The sequence below is a fragment of the Kryptolebias marmoratus genome, linkage group LG8 (assembly GCF_001649575.2).
Source record: "Kryptolebias marmoratus isolate JLee-2015 linkage group LG8, ASM164957v2, whole genome shotgun sequence".
Classification (NCBI taxonomy): Eukaryota; Metazoa; Chordata; class Actinopteri; order Cyprinodontiformes; family Rivulidae; genus Kryptolebias; species Kryptolebias marmoratus.
This window is the reverse complement of record NC_051437.1, coordinates 18,010,166-18,029,081: the sequence shown is the minus strand read 5'-3', so window position 1 is coordinate 18,029,081 and position 18,916 is coordinate 18,010,166. Positions and strand designations below refer to the sequence as shown.

The following is an 18,916-nucleotide window of genomic DNA, read 5'->3' as shown; positions in this document are numbered from 1 at the left end:
TTTATTGCTCCTGTATAATACAAACCCATGTGATACAAAGAGATTTATGACATATAATGTGATAACTCTGATGGTATGAGACAACACAATATGATCTATATTATATTATATTATATTATATTATATTATATTATATTATATTATATTATATTATATATGTGACCCCAGATCCCCTTCCTGATGCAACCTCGAACCTGCAGCCTCAGCATTACGAGATTATGGCACTGACAAACGAGCTACTGCAGCTCATGATATATATCAAATATGATCACATATTAAGTCCTGCTCACCATTATAGGCACCCATAAAGTTTAAGTACATAATATAGAAAATCTGAAAAACTAAATAGATCAGCTTTACCAGCTTTTTTCAACAGCTAACTCGGGTTAGATGCAAAAGAGTAAATGATTTAAAAAAAATTCTAACATAAATAATGGGAAGCACACTACAAGGTAAATCAGTGTGAAAACACATTTTGACTCAACTGTGTTAAATTACAAATAAGAATACTCTGTGATAAATTGTCAGTGCCAGTGTGGCATGAATTGGCCAATGAATGAGGACATTAGTGCTTCAAAAAGCCACATGTTGTTCTTTGTTTCGTTGTCACAATGGTAAAGACAAAGGAGCAGTCTGAGGACATCACAAGAGCTACTATTAGCAAACACAACATCTCCAAAGGAAATGAGGCCATTTCTAAGGACCTAAGTATCCCTGTTTCAACAGCGCGCTACTTTATCAAAAAGTTTGCCAAGCACTGAACTGGGAAGAATCTCCCTGATTGAGGAAGAAAGATAAAAAATCGATGAGAGACGTCTCCGAAGATTGGTGCTAATGGTGGGAAAACACCCCATCTAACATGCAAAGACATGAAGGCCAGCCTGGAACAGTCTGGGATCATGGTTTCTACAACTACAATACGCTGCACTCTACACCAAGCAGAGCTTTATGAGCAAAGACCAATGGGAAAACCAAAAAAAAAAACCTTACACAGAATGACTGATCTTTGCCAAAGAGTACCTGGACAAACCACGGTCCTTCTAGGAAAACGTTCTGTGGACAGACGAAACAAAAGTCTAACTGTTTTGCAGTGCACATTGACTGTTTACAAACGGCACAATCATGCTCACAATGAAAAGAACACCCTACCCACAGTTAAGCATGGTGGAAGATCAATAATGCTGTGGGGCTGATTTGCTGCATGTGGCACTGGAGGGCCTTGACTTTATAACAGGAATCATGAAATCAGAAAATTACCAAGAAATCTGTTCCACCCAGGGTAAGAGAAAAACCCGAAGCACATATTTAAAAGCATGCAGGAGTGGTTAAAAGGGGGGGAAAAATGACTATTTTATTGTTGCTTAGGGAGTGCAACCAAATATTTAGGAGGGGTGCCAATATTGCTGCCCAATAGTACAACTTGTAAGTTGAAAATCAATGTTTCTTTGTTGTATTTCTTTGGACCTCCAATTTAAAAAAAAGCTGATGATAAAAATTAGGTACATTTCCATTTATTTCTGAAGATATTGTGCATGTTGTGCAAAAAAAATTATATAGTGCCAATAATGGTGAGCAGGACAGTATGATATATGATATGCTACTATACCATACTATATATGTTATGATATGTGAGACAAAATACAATATGATACGATCTACTTTATTTTCAGTTGGGGAAATATGTTTAAAGTCATTGTTCTAGTAATTACTGTAAGCAAACAGACAATTGAGCCATTTTACACAAAACAAACACCATCTACTGATATGATCTCTTGCACAATTCTCATTTTATTATCTCTGCCCACAGGTTTTTTATTTATTTAACTTTTTTCAAGTCATAGGACTGTGATTTTCATGGCTGAAATTTCAGCTTGATTCTCTTGAGGTAGACAGAAATGATCCATGTTCCATGTTTTAAAGGCAGTGTGACATCTGCATCAAGAATTTGCTGGTGTTTATTTGAATCCATCATCACCTCTCCATGATCTTTGTGCCACTGTTATGCAGCAGGAGCTCTTGTACTGACTGATCCAGTGTTCCAGATCCAGAGTCCTTTAAATGGAAAATCTGCACCCTATATCCTTCAAACGTCTGGCCCCCTTGCAGCCAGAATGTCACTTTAAAGCTCCAACAGTCAACATGACCTGTTTTCAGACTTGTTTAGATGTTCATTTTGCCAACATCTGGAGCAGAATTCTGAGTTCAGAACAAAGTTGTTCTGCAGATCGCTGTTTCATGACGCTTTTAGACTGCAGACGTGGCTGCACAATTCAACAACACGTCGCCACCCCATTGATTTTCGCTTCATCCTGATCAGAATTGTACACGTTTACTTCTTTTTCAGATTCACATTGAAAAGACGAAGAAACAGCTGGAGCATTATTAGCATTTCATAGCTTTCTTGTGCTTGCATGGGAATAAACTATCTTCATTTTCAGAGCGAGACAGCTGCTGAAAGGGCTCCCATATAGTAAATAAAACCCTGTTTGGCTTTGTATCATGGTTCCAATACTATTAGAACCTGCTGTGAGTCCCTGATTTGGGTTTCCTGCTTTAAATAAGCTCATTGAATCCCACACTGGTTCTCATTATTGAACAAAAAGGGGAGAGGTGCATTTTTAGGCAACAAAGAAGGCTGAGACAAGGGAGGATGGAAGATGTGTTGTTAAAAAAAAAAAAGAAAGAAAAATGGTCTAGGTTTTATTTTTGCACTGAGGAGTAAATATCTGAGTCATAAAGTGGAACGTTTTGGACATGATAGTAGTACGCATAAATTACAAGATGCAGATGGCTGAAAAGAAGGCTACTACATAAACCCAGAAATGCCCGAACATGCATAAAAAATGCCTTAAATGAATTGAACTCATCTCCTGTTGCAGTTTATTAAACATTAAGTATGTCAGTCACCATATATAGCACACTTGTGAGGTGTCAGGTTGTTTCCTGGGAGGCCCTCCTCACCTGTGGTCTGAGCCTGTGTGTGCATGGGTCTACCTATATCTGCTGGTTTAATGAAGCCCTCTCATGTAAATTGAGTCTTAACACTTGATCAGGTTCAGAGTGTCCGCCTGACTAGGGGTGCTAATTTGGTTGATTGACTTTTTTTAGACCCTGTCTAGACACACATCTTTGCTAATTGAGTCAGAGCTAGAGAGACTTTAAACTCACATCCACGAAGCCCGATGGTGCCAGCGTGAGGTAAACTGTGGTGTGAAAGTGTTTATCCTCCCACAACTCCTTAAGGAAGGTGACGCTGAAGGCCTGAGGAAATCCAGCATTAGTTGGACTTTGAAGACCATGAAAAGATCTTGGTGTACATGTTTACAACTCCTTCACTCCTGAGATGTAGGTATAACTCAGGCTGAGGAATTTGGGGTGTGGGGAAAATTTGCGTCCTGCATAACAGACCTTGTATTGAGCGTGCCCAAATGGCCGCGCAAACTCTGCCTCTGTCTCCATCTGCTATTGCTCAGACTGGGCTTCAGCAATTATGATGACAAGGCAGTGACAGGTCAGCTATGCTGATGCATCAGCCTGCCAAATGGGAAAGATGACAAGTTTCAGTGACAGACAGTGGATTAGGTGTTCTCCTTTTCCACTTTGTTCTTGTCGTGAAGGCCATGAAGACTTATGAAGCAATGAATGTAATTTTTTTTTTTTGAGTATTCTATGTCGCACATCCCATGAATAATTCACAAACAAAGTATAGCAGAGTGAAACCCTCACACTGCTATATTGGGGCATCTGAGGAGGCCCTCTTTATAAAGTAAATTATCTCTGGGTGGCCGCAGTTTTTCTTTGCTTTTCAGCTGATGTCCTGAGCCCAGCTGGTCATATGGTGAAAAGTAAACAGCTCAGCCTGACTCGGGACTTCATGTGTTTGCCATTATGTGGAAAATTAGCCAGAGTTATTTCATAAATACAAAACATGTCATCTATCATTGATTTCTGAGACTAAAGACATTCCAAATCAGAAAAGTATGAGCAAAAAAAAAAAAAAAAAAGGTGGTCTTGATCAAATTTTCATTGGCATATACATATATTGTGGTTTCGAACAGATGTGAATAAAATAAAAGGAACATTAAACCAAAAGCTTTTGCAGGGAGTAGTTTAGAGCAGCAGAACAGTGAATAAAAGAATTTTTGCATTAAATTATAAAAAAAAGGTTTCTCGGAAGAATGTGTATCACCTGCTGCCATAAATTCATCCGGTGATTTTTGAGATATTTTGTTAACAGATAAACAGTTTTAGCAAAGATGTGGCGTAATGTGTAGCGCTCAAAGTATATTGTCAATGAGTCTCATTTACTGTCTCACCAAATTACAGCTAAATATCTGTAGAACTGTCTGAGTTATTGACATTTTTGCATTTTTTTAAGATCAGCTGGTTGAACCGTATTGTCTCCAGGGTCCATTAGCTATGGATATACAGCCAATCAGTAATAATAAAATACCTTGCCAGTAATTTATGAGATATTTTGTTATCGGACACAGTCGACTTCAGTATTTATTGACAAAGTTTTAAAAACCGATCTCATGAGATCTTTTAGTGTTCAAAGTATGTGTTGGGAACGAATCTCAGCTACTATCACACCAAATTTTACGTCAATATCTGAAAACACCTTATTTGCAGTAATTTATGTGGCTGCTAAGACAGTGCTTGACTCCAAAAGTCAGTCAGTTGTAGATGTACATCCAATGACTACTTTGTGAAAGTTTCATAAAATCTGTTCTTTGGTTCATGAGGTGTTTCGCCAACACTACAGACAAACAAATGAGGCGATGTTGAGACTACAGCGATCAGAGGTAACAAGAAGCAATCGCTTGGAAAAGAAACAAATGCAGATACTTTTTTTTGTGGCTAGCCTTTAAAGAAAAATTCAGGCAAAGGAATTCCATAACAAGTGAAGCATGAAGACAAATCACACTGCAGCAGAGAACAGCAACAACACATAAGGTTCTGATAGTGAGCTAAGAAAACCCAGGACTGTATGTACCGAGGAAAATGATTGCTAAATGGATGCAGGTGTGACAGTCGCCAATCAATACCAGGTGTGACAGAAGATCAGAGAAAACAAGACTCACGAGGGAACAAATTCGACTCAATAAAACAGGAAGTAATGGTGACATATAGGACAAAAGTAATTCACTTTAAAAGGTAGACTACTTTAAAGGGATAGTTCAGAATATTTCTTTAAGTGAAAATCTTCAAAAAGGTTATGGGAGGTTAATATCTTACCTGTTGTAGATAGCTCCTTGAATGACCTCAGTTTGAAGAAATAGTATTTAATTCTGAAGGTACCGATGAGCTAACAGCTAGTCCGAGTGGAGCCAAGACCAACGTGCACCCTTCGTAAAACAACTCCAGTGTCAGAAATTTCATACTAGTTCACTTGAACACTTTTATAAAGTCTTATTCTGCCATCAACTTCACATTTTCTGGTTGCTTACAGAGAATTCAGTAGTTATTTGCAAGAACAAATGGCTAGTTGAAAAAAATATATCAACATTTTTGCTGGAGACATTGTGCAATTCAAGAATGGTAGCATTATAAAAGTTTATAAAAGTGTGTTTGCATAAACTGCTATTAAATTTCTGTGGTGGGTTGTTTTGCGTTTTCTCAACAGGTAAGATATTAATTGTTCACAGTATTTCCACAAAACCCCACTTCAAATGATCTGAACTAAAAAACCCAAAAGAACAAACATCAAAAATCCTAACCAAACCCACAGACTAAGACACCAAAGTGTTTACTGGCATGCATTAACCACAGAAAATTACACACACACACACACACGTAACTCTGCACTGAGCTGAGGTGTGTTTACAGTCCAAACTGTTGAAACCAGAGCTCCCCAGAGGATGCATGATATACAGTAGCTTGGTTAAAAAATAAAATAAAAGAACATGAGGTCATAGCAAAAATCTGAAAAGTGAAGCCATGTGTTAAACTTATAGTCTGTTCTAAGATGGCCTATTTCTTTTTTTTTTTTAAGATTATGCAATCATGGATAGGAAACCATGCATAAGACAGGTTTAGTAGCTTTGAACTGGGTCAGGGGGAAGACAGGGAGAAATGTGCACTTAATGGGCTAATGAAAGAAACATCAGGTCAGAAGCAGCAGGAAAATAAGAGGAGAAAAGGCGACAGGGCCGAGCCTTTGAAACCCTCCGAGCTGAAAAGAACAGCACACTGTTTAGGTAACGACTACTGAACGTTGGATACCCATCTGTTATTAATCTGTCATTTTGTTTTAAATAAATGAATTGAATACAACTGTTACATCATCATTCTTTTAACACAAACCATTGTCAAAAGAAAAATGAAAGTAATGAATAAAAAGAAAAAAAATACGTTGTTGTAATAATTGTGCTTCTTTATTTCAGAAGAGGGCGAACAATAAAAGTGAAGAGTCAAGTAAAAAATGCATTTACTTCCTCAGTCTGTGTTGATTCATTCACAGACGGGGTGGAAGTGACAAAGATGGAAGCTGCAAGGGTCGCCATCATCTGAACTGCACGTTTACATCTCCTGTGTCTCTGGTGGCTTTACAAAGGGTCACATCAGGTACGTGTGGTTTACCCCTCAGGTCTGATGTGTTCTGGCTGAAAGTTCAAAATGCACTTTATTTTCACTCTGCAGCCTCCCAGCTGGATCACCGAGGTCAACGCAGCGGATCGGTGAAGACTCTTCATTTTTACATTCGCTTCACTACGAATTAATTACACTTTTTTGTTGTTTACAAAAAGTCCAATCTGGGAGAGATTTATTTTTTTCATTCCTATCTTTTCTTTCTTTCATATATATATATTTTTTTTTTAAATAAGTCACTCACCTTAAAGAGAAAAATAAATAAGTACAAAAATCAGGACAGTCACACTGAATGGAAAAAATACAATCAAAGCTGAGTTTTCTGGTGGATTTGGAGAAATCTTTTTTTCATCAAAACCTCTGAGAGAAGCGTGACCCACACAGAGAGGAGCGAGCAGCGAGGACATTCAAGAGAAACGAGGGTCAGAGTGGGTAGAAATCAGGAAACGCTCCCAAATTACACCTGACAGCAAAAAAGATGGCTAAATAAAAAAATTAAAAAGGGTTTAAATAGCTGTCATGTCAAAATTTGACAAATTTTAAATACATTTTTAACATTTGCTTTAAGTATTAAAGGGCATTATATATATGAAATGACGTATGACATTTATGCATATTGTTTTATTGATAATTTGCAAATTATACCGTTTAGGTACTATTTTTTTTGTTTCAGCCTGTACTTTTTAGCTAGTTTTTCTTATTTATTCTTTGAACTTTTGTCTTGATTGTTTTAACTTCAACAATCAAGTTTCAGCTTCAACAATTTTCAGCAAAGCCCTTCAGCATTTAGCATTTTCACAGAAAATGCTCATTTTTCTGGTTCCTGTGGAATGTTCAATTTTTTTTGATCAGTTTTTAATGTTTAATTATTGCATTTTTGCATCACATGTTGTTCTGTTGGGTTTTTTTGTACTTTGTTTTTTCAATTTGCGTTTTTCTGTTTTGTCGTTCAGAGCTGTTGTGTTGGATCTAAAGCACTTCAGGAAGATTATATCTTTAACAGGCATTTGTTTGGATGAGGGAACGAGGAGTTGAATCAAAGGACACGCAAGAAACTGATTAAAATAAACTACATGAGCAGTGCAGCGATATACACTTTGTTTTGGTTACCAAAATAAATAATAATAAAAAAAAAGAACAGTTCTTTGAAACGGTGAAGTCAAAGTTGTAATGTGGGGGTTTGCCAAGTTGTCAAAATGCCAAGATGCTCTGGTTTCCAGGGAGCAGAGTTTTCATGACATCAGAGCAGTGAAATGCAGGTTGTCATGTTTGCCTTGATTTAATAAGACTCTGTTAAACCCCCCGAACTCTCAGCAACGCCACAGGCAGAAACACATTTACAGCAGAGAGACCGAAGAGGAGAAAAAAGCAGGAGAATAAAGCCAAGAAAGGAAGAAAGCGTTCAAACAAACAGCACATCAATATCCACTCAATTACCGTCTTTCACTTCTTATTTCCTCTTGTTGGTTGTGGCACAGCGGCCAGATGTAGACTGAAGAGGAAACAAACTGTTTTCTCCGGTTCAGAGGCAGCCTATCAGTGTTCTTAGAAACCTCAGTAATCAGAGCGGGCCTCTCGTAAACAGAAACCCAAACAGAAATAGCCCACAGGCTCGCCTCGCGCTCACCTTGCCAACGAGCTTTCAGTGCCCGAGAGACGAATAAATATCGTGCAGAGTCATTCAGGAAAAGTGAGCAAGACAGACAGTATCCCATTTGGAAACAATGCGCAGCTCTTCTCTTCATGCAACACCCCCCTCCCCCACCCCCCCTTCACTGGACGGGTTAGGATATGAGGGCATGCTGGCGTCAAGGCCTGGCTCTGGGCAACAGGTGGAATCAGTCAAGAGCCCGACTGCAGGAAAACTACATGCAGATGTGCACATGAATGCACCAAATCAGCCCCGAGCGTCACATTACCTCCCTGTGGAGGAAACCGAGAGCGTTATGGATTTTCAAATCTCATTTGCAAGACACAACAAAAGAGTACGAGAGTTGCACAACGCAGGCATGTGAGCGCCTTGTTTTAAATATGTTTTGACTACGAGCTTACAATGGAAACCTCCGATGTTTATCAGCTGCTGACAAAGAACGAAGGTTGAAGCCCGGGGTTGACCGGTAGGTGCTGATGTACAGAATTAAAAAAAATAAATAGAACCAAAGAAAAAAAAAACACTTCTCGCAGATGTAGAGAATCATTACCTGCAGGTGAGCGGGTTATCGGCCCTGAAACAGAAAGCAGAGGAAGCAACTTAAATGGGAATGTGTAAAAATAGATTTTGCATGAAGGATCACTGTTGCAGAGCTGCAACGAGAAGAATTTTTATGATTCCACGAGGTGGTATACCTCCAGTTGTAAAACTATAAAAATGATGAGAGTGCATGCAGCCCTGATAAAGAGGTCAGCAGGAAGGTGAGGACTCATTTGACTCCTTTTAGCCTGAAAAATAAACATAGTTATCCAGTTAACTCCCTGTTTCTGAAGCTTCAGGATAGGAGCTGTGCGGCGTACATCCACACACTCGTTCTCGTTATTATCGCCCAGCGCAGATGGTGAAAGGCGATCGTGTTTTTTGCCCGTGTCTGCGTGTGTTCATTTGTCTGTCTGCAGCGTTAGCAAAATATCTCATGGACCAGTGGACGGATTTGAACGAGCAATGTACATCTGCGACTGATTCCCTTTTGGAATCAGCCCAATTCAAGATGGCGGCCACAGCTAATCGATACAAAAGTGGGTATAGCTCTGAGCTACAATCTGACGTGGTAGTAGCTGAGCGTCATCCCCTGCTCTGCAAGCTAACACATCTTGCATAACATAATTTACCAAAACAGCTCCAACTCCATCCCTTCTCATCGTAAGACCATCTTGGTCTACAACTCTGGCATGAAAGGCAGCGGGTGATATGCAATCCTCGAAGGAATTTTAAGCTTCTAATTCCTCTTCGCGGCTTCTTGTCTGGCCTCCGCGTTACATCCACTTTCTGCCAAACAAACATCAGCGCAGACCGCAGAAACCCCTCCTCAACGTGCGATTGATTAGGGATTTCTTTACCGACGAAAACACTGTGAAGAGGAAGCCACGAGGACACGCAGAGATCCCAAAATACAAACTCTGGAATTACACTGAATAGCTGAGTGCTGACATAACTTAATGTGGTTAAGGCAGTTTTTAAGAGGGTGGGGTGGGGGGGAGCATCTGGAAAGCTGTTGACTGAATACAGCTGTGCTCGAGAACGAGACTCACCTGCACTAAATACTACAGTAATATATTTAATATGAAGACAGCTATAGGTGCTGGGACGGGAATGACTGAGTGACTCCTGGATCATACTGGACTAAGAAATTATGCGTACTTGTTCCTTCTTGGGACACCAGAGACCAGCGCTGTTATCTGAGCAGATTCAGAGCAAAACCTTAGCTGAGCCAGTAAGTGTAAAGTCCACTAAATTGATGAATGAGTCTGGAAATAATCAGTTTTTTAAGGATAGAAATAAAACGAACCCATATTTTGTAAGGTCTGCATCATACATCTTATTGACTCTCAGTCCCTTTTATCTTTGAGGGGCAAATGAGAATAAAACGTGATGGTTCGAAGAGATAATAAGGAGAAAAATAAAGAAAAAAGAAAGTAAAGAATCAAAGTGGAAATGTAAGGTAATGACAGCAGCTTGAGGTTTTGTTATCTGGAGCTGAAGGTTGTTTGAATGATTGTGAACAAGATTTCTAGGGAATCTGATTTAATCGTTTCAAAATTTCTCAGTATGGTTAAACAGCAGATGGGGGCAGAGTCATAGCTGATATAAATGCAGTTTAACACATCTCAAATATTTCAAATGCTTGCTTTACAGAAACACCAGAATACAGAACGCAGGAACTGCACGGGAGTCTCAAAAAGAGCCTCAACAGGTTCAAAGAAAAATTTAAAACCTTGTTGTTTTTCAATATTTGATCTAGTTTTAGTTTCATTGAGCACCAAGCTGAAATTTCTAGTGTGCCTCAGACTGAATGCAACTTTAAAAACAAATTAATTTATCAAAATGTGTTAAAAGGAAGTCATATCTAAGACAAATCTACACAACTGGGCGCATAAACCCAAAACCTTTTTGCACAACTGCAGCACCAAAACGGAAGGAAATCTGTTTTTTCCTCGTTTGCTGATCTTTTGAAAGCCAATTCTTGCAGCACAAACGGCAGCGCACTTTTAAAACGAGGTCAACTGACCGCTGGCTTGTTGCAACATCTCCCGCTTTCTCCGAACCTGTGTCCATCTGCCTCCGGGGCTCAGTTCCAGCTGAGGCTCAGAGGGGACCGAGCTGCAGCTCCGGGAGGGGGAACCAGAGGGGAGAGGTGACGAGGGGCAGGAAGGAACGCTCTCCAGCAGTGATGAGAAGTGATGTGAGCGGGGCTGAGGTAAAAGGGGCAAGAGCAGAACACGCTGATCAGAAAAAGCTGGTCTGGATGAGACGCACTCCTGAAGGAAATGGAGTAAATAAGCGGCATACATGAACAGGGACCAAACAGGTAAAGACATAATTGGCAGAAGTGTAAGTCGTCACCTAAAGCAGTTTTCCTCACATTCCAAACACTGTGTTGTTGTGCATGATTGATTGTTGATTCTCTAAAACAAGATCTAAAAAAGAAGAAAAAAAAACAGAACTCATCTCCAAGGATTTCTCCACTCCGTATGCATATGTCCAAACACAGGGAAAAGTTCGCAACTTTCCCACAAAGTTGGCCAGATGATAAATTAGCCAGGATCATTACATTCAGATGGGGCCCTTTAACTGCGGGGCCTTTATCACAGAAAGAAGTGGACTGTGATTATTTTAACAACATGCATCAGCGAGAGGTTCACGGCGCACCCCTATCGCATCCGTCTGCTGGGCGTTTTACTTCACTTCATGCAATAACATCCAACAGTTTTACCAGGTGGACCTATAGATGCAAAAACAATTTTTTTTTTTAAATGAGATGGAAAAAACAGTTTGGGTTTGTTTCAAAAATGCATAATCTAAGGATTAAAGTCTGATTTATAAATAACATAAATTACTTTAAATTCTCAGTTTAGTTATGCTGCTTATATATATATATATATATATATATATATAATTTTCCTCCCCAATGCAAGCCAAGCAAATGTTCTCCTATTCTGAGCACGTTCTGTAGATTTTCCATTTTGTTCTTATATTTCATGCATTCCGATGTGCTTTGCTCCAGGTCAGCTGCGGGAAGTTGTGTTGCCACCTAGTGATGAAATGTAAATCAGCAACTTGCCTTCAAAAGGATTATAAAGGCGAAGATGTTAATCTTGTTGTTCTCCTAAGAAGCACATAAAAACCAAACGGCACGGTTAAAAACCACAAACCGAAGCCTCATGACAGCGCAGACGAAAAGACAAGCTTCTCCAAGACATTTAAAACATTAAATTATTTGTGGAAAAAAAAATGAAGAAACCAGTTTCACTTCCTGTATTTGACAAACTAACATCTATTCAAATGAATTTACATCAACTTTAAACACGGGTATAATTAAAATCCAAACTTCTTTCCAAGAAATACACTCAGGAAAAACATATTTATTGATAATCTTATACAGTAAATGTATCCTGTTACAAGGACAATTCAGTTGATATCAGGCTTTAAAAGCATTTGATTGGTGAGACTTAAATACAACACCACAACCTTGAAATATAATCCACTTAGATATAAATATCATCGCAGCACAAGCATAAAAGTTCAGCTCACAGCAGCTACTTGATGTATTCTGGTCTAATGATACAACATAAATGGAAACAGCCGGATTAGCATTTTCCACACAAAGAGCACAGCTATATGTGAAAAGGGACTTGATACAACGAGAAAAGTTAAGACTTTTCATCGGTGTTACACCTTCTGATTGATTAGAAAAGCCTGTAACATAGTTTAAATGTGGAAAAATAAATTAACATTGGGGAACGTGGATATAACTGTAGTTAGAGAAATTAATCCTAGTTAATTTGTGAAAACAGTTATGAATCTGATTAGGCTGCTCAGATGAAATTGAAGCAAAAAAAAAAAAAAAAACAGTCGTACAGTAGAATCTGAGAAGCGTGAACCTGGAATTATATGAAATGAAAGGAGTGTAAGTAATCTCTTAATATTTTACATGAAACAGACAGGAGTGGACTGATCAGCAGATCAGAACCGTCCCGGACTCGGCGGGATGCAGACGCCATGTCCTCACACGGCGCTGTCAGTGTGCTTTAGATGTCTGACGTGTGCTGTCCTTTACTCTGGATGATCTTCATGACGGACTGGACCACCTCGGATGTGGTGCCCTGACCTCCCAGGTCAGCTGTGTGCAACTGTACGAACAACATGAAGTCCAAGGTTAGAATAAAATAGTCAAACACGCAAACACTTAAAAAGCTAGTTTGAAGTCGTAATCAGGTTGGGGAAAAAAAGAACATGTTTCAAGAAACTAATTAACTTGCTGCAGATGATAGATAAGGGTTTTAAATGGCTCAATGCAAAATCAAATACAGCATGTAGAGCCTGATCAGAGCTGTATGACTGTATCCAGAAACAATGCTGCTTTGTGTGAATGTACTGTACTTCCTTCTAGGAAATCTGCTACTCCTGTCACACAAAAATGACCTGTTATCATGACAGCAGGACAAATGAGTGGACAGAAGAGTCAGAGGTAGAGACTCACCCTAGTTTCATTCATTGTGGTGAGAACTCCGTTCCTGATCAAGTTTGCGTAATCGTAAAGCCTGAGGAGGCACAGGAAAACAATTGACATTAACGGAATAACAAAATAACAAGATTACATGTCAGATGAAAACAGCGGGAGTGTGCAGAATGGAAATAAAAGCCTACTTGAGGTGGTCTAGCATCATGCAGCTGGCCAGCAGCACGGCGGTGGGATTAGCAATGTTCTTGCCTGCGATGCTTTTTCCTGTGTTCCTTGTAGCCTTAAATCCAAAAACAGGGGAGATTTACTGGTTGTTTAAAAAAAAAAAAAAAAAAATCAAAAATAGAACTAAGTAGCTTGCCAATGCACAATCACTCACCGTTTCAAACACAGCATAGTCCCGGCCATAATTGGCACCGGGCACCAGGCCGGGGCCTCCCACCAGACCGGCACACACGTTGCTGACAACGTTTCCGTACAGATTGGGCATCACCATCACGTCAAACTGCTGGGGTTTGGACACAAGCTGAAAACACAATCAAACAGTGACATGGTAATAATTTATACCTGGAAACATTTATAAACATTCCCCTCCAACTCATTATCACCGTCTCAACTAGAACATGAACATGAGGCAGGCCGGGGATGGAGCTGAAATGATCAGTGTGCAGGGCGAAAAGCAGAAGAGGAAAAGGCTGAGTTAGAACCAGATGAGTGTGTTTTTTTTACAGCTTTGACAGGAAAGTTACTTCAGTTTCATACTCATTAAACACAGCACTTTCATTCCACCTGTTTTTGCATCGGTGTCAGGTAAGAAATGATTGAGGAAACAGCTGTGGTTAATTCACTGCTGTGACACCTCTGAGCTGGTAAGGGACGTGGTCACTATACTCAGAAAATTAAAAATGTGGGAGCAACTGCTGAGGTCCCTACAATGTGGATGGGCTGAACAATATGGCCGATATTGCAGTTTTGCAAGCCATGCAAAGTTCAAAAACTTGGCTGCTCAAAATAAAAAGCTACATGGCTCACTAGACCCAAACACTCAGAACACAATTAGGCTGCAACAAAAGGTTCGCCCATTTTTTTTTTTCAAGTTTTCTACAATTTTGAGTCACCAGCTAGTCTTCGACAGTCCCAGCCCAGTGAGAGACGACCCAAACCAACCAGACTGCCGTCACTCTGCTGGTTTCGTGATGCCGGTCGAGCATCTTTCACGAGTCTTGCCTTGGCAGGCTCAACCGGTTTGTGTACAAACAACTGAAAGGCAGATCAAGGAAGGACTTGTCATGCAAAGACCTTGCCACAACATTTTGCATACCAGGCAAAGATCAAAATGAACACTACAGTCTATCTGCTGCACAGGGCTTACTCTGAAATGGACAATGAGAACCATGTTTTTTTGTTTTATCCAGCCAACTTCCACTATTACAAATAAATAAAAAATATCAAGCAGACAGATAATTGTGGACCCACACTTGATAAGATGGATAACAGACCAGAGAAGAGCTGGCACTGCACTGACCTCTTTGTGATTATAGCATCCAGAAGACCCCTGATAAGCTGCTTTTCATCTATGAACAACACCCAACACTATCAGCATAGCTCAATCATCTGACCTAAACCCACTCAGACAAACTAATTCCTCTCTGTCCTGGTTTAAAGATATAACTTCTAAACACAAAATAGACCATCAAGTAACTCTTAACTGCACTAGTTTAGGCTTGAACAGATTTCATATGTTTTTACACATCTTTAGCTGCAGATTTATGTCACCAGTATGCAGATGTGCCCAAATATTCAGTTTATTTAAAGCAGCTAGTTATTCTGATTAAATGTTCTCTGACTACCCAACTTTACTGTAATTTATATTTGTTTCTAGGGCTAAATTTGCTTCATGCAGAGTGTGTTATTAATGCACTAAATGTAATCCAGGTGCTTGCATTTACCAGGAATCAGTTCTGCATGTCTGTCGGTTCTCACCTGCATGGTGGTGTTGTCCACAATCATGCTGTCAAATGTAATATCCGGGTACCCAGCAGCCACCTCTCTGCAGCACTGCAGGAACAATCCGTCAGCGAGCTTCCTGAGGAAAAGAGCAAGAACACCACTCAATTATCTCCATCAAAACAACTCATGGCCGTTATATAAGACGTACGCCGTCAGACTGCTCTGGGAGGTGACATTTGCCTCGGAGTGGCTTACATGATGTTGGCCTTATGCACAGCGGTGACCCTGTGGCGACCCTTCTCCCTGGCCAGTTTGAAAGCATACTCGGCAATCCTGAGGGAATTGTTCCTGGTGATGATCTTCAGGCTCTCCACCACCCCTGGCACGTTCTAAAACAAAACAATGCATATTATACACCAACTACAGGTCTACAGCTGGGACTTAGAAGAGCAAAAGCTAAACTTGAAACAACAATAGGATCATTCAGAAAAGACCACAGATATTGGCTTCAGGCACTAATTGACCATTAACTGTAGTAATGGAAACGAGAAGTTCAGCTTTCTCCACTGTGGTACACACTGACATTCAAAAATAGAGATTTAATTGACTTGGAACAAACAAAAAGTGTCAGAACTGCAGATAAATGAGGATAACATAAATCAATACAAAGTTGGTTTAGTGCAAAGTTAAACAAAGCCTTGGGTTATTTTTTCCAATAGCATGTGAAACTTTGCAGAGCTGGCTCATGTTTCTTATTTAATGTGTAAAGTAACATTACACTCCAACAACATATCACTTCTCAACTCTGTTTCACTAAGAAATATTTTCTCTGTTGATTGGAATCATCATACCAGTTCAATCAGTTTAATGATGTCCTTATTGACCAAAGTGTCAGCAGGTCAATAGGTTCTGCACATTTATTTTAAATTCTCCACAATAAATCACATTCCAAAGCAGAACAAAAGGATCAGAAAGCAGTGTAAACAGGATAAAGAAGGAGCATTCATTTTGGTGCAGAGAAGAATTGATTTTTTGGGGCTCTGACCTCGTGCTCCAGGCTGCTGTATTCTCCTTCTGTGTTCTCCCTGATGATTATGATGTCAATGTTCTTGTGGCGAGTCTGGACTCCGGGGAGGGACTGGCAGTGCATCACGTTGGCGTACAGATCTAAGCTCGTGCTGTTGAAGGAGGGGAAAAAAACAACAGACAAAACAATCACCAAGGACCAAATTAAGTCAGAAATGTGAGCCATCTGACAAAAAGAGAAATCTACTGAGGGAATGGAATGTTTCATTTAACTCTTACCGTAGGAGATTATTTCTGGATTTCACAGACGGCGCCATGGTATGTTTGGTTTCGATGTTACCTATCAGGGGAGTTAAGAAATGTTGCTGTTAGAGTGCATTATTATGGTCCTAATATAAAAAGCCTGCTACTCACAGATGACACAGACTCACATCTAATATTTCCATGCTCTGACTGTGACAGTAAAAAAAAAAAAAAGGTTTAGCTTACCTTTAAGTGCAACTCCATTACGGCGGATGGCAGTAATGGCATTATTGATATCATCCTCTGTCTCCAAAGCAGAGTTGACATGCACCACCTCGAAGTCCACAGGGACGCAGCTGAACCTACAGGCGTGATTACAAATGACAGAGAGGGTTGTCACCTGCTGGTAGTTGATGCTTCTGAACAGATTTTAGTTTAAAGTTAACCAACCTGAAAACCTCTCTGACATGACTGAGAAGCTCTGGGCCGATTCCATCTCCAGGTATGAGGGTCACAGTGTGTCTGCCGCCATACTTTGCAGGAGGAGGCTGTATGCAACACAATATCAGAAACACTGGTTTGTAACCTGAATTAATATTCTCTAACATCATATGTGCATGCTTTTAATCATTTTATCTTAAATGTATCACTTCTAAAATGAAATGTATATAATGAAAATGACTTGGAATGACACCCTCTAAAACAGACTCTGCAGCAGAGTAAACAACTTCCCCATTTTTTTTGTTGCATTTGTATTACTTTACAATTTAGTTACTTTATTTAGACATTTGAACCACCTTACAGTTTCTTGTACATAAAAAATGTAATTATATTCAAAAGAAATGTAATACATTTACCACCAAACCTCAGAAGACAAACGATCAAAAGCTTTGATGGGTGCTATACAATTATTATTTTTTTAAATTTGCATTTAAAATGACCACCTTCTGCACTCAATGACCAAAATATTAACTACTTCACCCTCTTGTAAAATGGATATCCAGTAGTTTTCATCCAAATAAAAGTAAACTGTGATGGTGAAATGCACTGAAAACACAATAAAAGTATCAAATGTTGTAAACCCAAACCAAAAATACTGGTACGAAGCACCACAAGTAGGGGTAAGTCTCATGTAAGGCAGTTTGTGGTGTTTAAGGATCATTTTTATTTTTATTTTGTAAATCCAGCAGAGTCAAACACAAATTGTTTGTTAAACAGTGTAGCACGAAGAAGTACCCATTTTCATGACCTCTGACCTAAAGTCAGTCGTCTTTCAGAATCTGTTCTCTCTGAAGTTCTTTCTGACCCGAGTGAATCGGTTTTGGACACGTGTGGACCTCTAATCAGTTATTCACAAGCTTTCCTAAGTCTTGAAAATCATAAATCACTGTTAAAATGAGATGTTTATTTGATTACTAAGCTTTTGAAATATGAAAAATGATTATTTTGTATATGTTAATATTGCAAAACTGCATCAGCTGCCTCCTCGGCAACCCTCTACAAACAAAATTATTTTTTTAAATATAAATAAATTTGAACAAAAATACACATTTCTTCTTGTACAAAAACTGAAGAACTGTAATAAAGTAATATCAAAACTTGACAACTTACAATGTTTTCTCTCTGTCGATGAAGATTGGGAGCATGAAAAGAAGAAGAAGAGTGAGTTTGACTGTTTTGTAAGAAAACATCAAAATGTGACAAACACAGTAACACATCGGTACACATTAAATACAGACAAACAATAATCCTCCCACACAAAGAAAGTAGGTATTATAATGTATATTTCTAAAAACTTACTAAGTCTTATAAAAACCATTTTACTTGAGTAGAATGAACAAAATGTCAGTGATTTATAGATAATATATTGATTCTGTAAAGTGTGAAATAGGATAATCAGTGTGTTAACAGGCTCAGGCAGTCCTGTTTACTCACAGAAAGAAATGACTTATTCCTGTGACTTGTCAAAGTTGCTCCAAATACCTGAAAAAAAAAATACAAAAGGTTAGTTTATACCTGCTCAGTGGACTACATTTATTGTTAAAGCTGACAGAGGTGTGTGAAGACAAGTTTCCTGGTGTCAACCACACGATGACCTTGTGTTCACGTTAAACAAACGAGTTTCAGACACAGAAAAGGGTGGTCTTTAAAAACAAATATAACAAGAACGATTTGTGCTGCCTTACTTTAGCCGTGTTTCCAAGACGTCTGCCCCAGACAGGATGGGCAATTTTGCAAACTGAGAGCACTGCACTGTGGGCCGCCATCTTGATTTTAAGGGGGTAGTCGCCGCGTGCACGAGAAGGAGCTTTTGTGCTCGCGCATGTATTTACATTTAGTTTTTTTTTATATCTATTTTTATATGTATTTACTTTTTAAATGTTTGGTAAGAAATAATAATAAAAAAAGAAAACAAATACTTGTGAATGAAA

The 18,916-nt window shown here is 39.1% G+C and overlaps 1 protein-coding gene across 1 annotated transcript; it reads right to left on the bottom strand.

The window, feature by feature from the left end:
- Window positions 1–12,145: 12,145 nt before the first annotated feature.
- On the bottom strand, window positions 12,146–18,828 carry idh3g (isocitrate dehydrogenase (NAD(+)) 3 non-catalytic subunit gamma). Its single transcript, XM_017430971.3, has 13 exons — window positions 18,671–18,828; window positions 18,420–18,467; window positions 18,096–18,107; window positions 16,935–17,032; window positions 16,731–16,846; window positions 16,521–16,581; window positions 16,261–16,393; window positions 15,471–15,604; window positions 15,249–15,351; window positions 13,645–13,791; window positions 13,451–13,545; window positions 13,284–13,344; window positions 12,146–12,933 (listed from the first exon to the last, which is right to left on the bottom strand). Exons 1-13 carry the CDS (start codon window positions 18,749–18,751, stop codon window positions 12,832–12,834), a joined length of 1,191 nt encoding a protein of 396 aa, XP_017286460.1. The 5' UTR covers window positions 18,752–18,828; the 3' UTR covers window positions 12,146–12,831.
- Between the last annotated feature and the right edge of the window lie 88 nt (window positions 18,829–18,916).

Excerpts from the sequence above, each read along its gene's own strand:
- idh3g (XM_017430971.3), bottom strand. The coding sequence starts at position 18,751 with ATGGCGGCCCACAGTGCAGTGCTCTCAGTTTGCAAAATTGCCCATCCT. Across the intron at positions 18,468-18,670 it reads GTCTTGGAAACACGGCTAAA|GTATTTGGAGCAACTTTGAC; the intron begins GTAAGGCAGCAC and ends TTTTTTTTTCAG. Across the intron at positions 16,394-16,520 it reads TCCAGAAATAATCTCCTACG|CACGAGCTTAGATCTGTACG; the intron begins GTAAGAGTTAAA and ends CTCCTTCAACAG.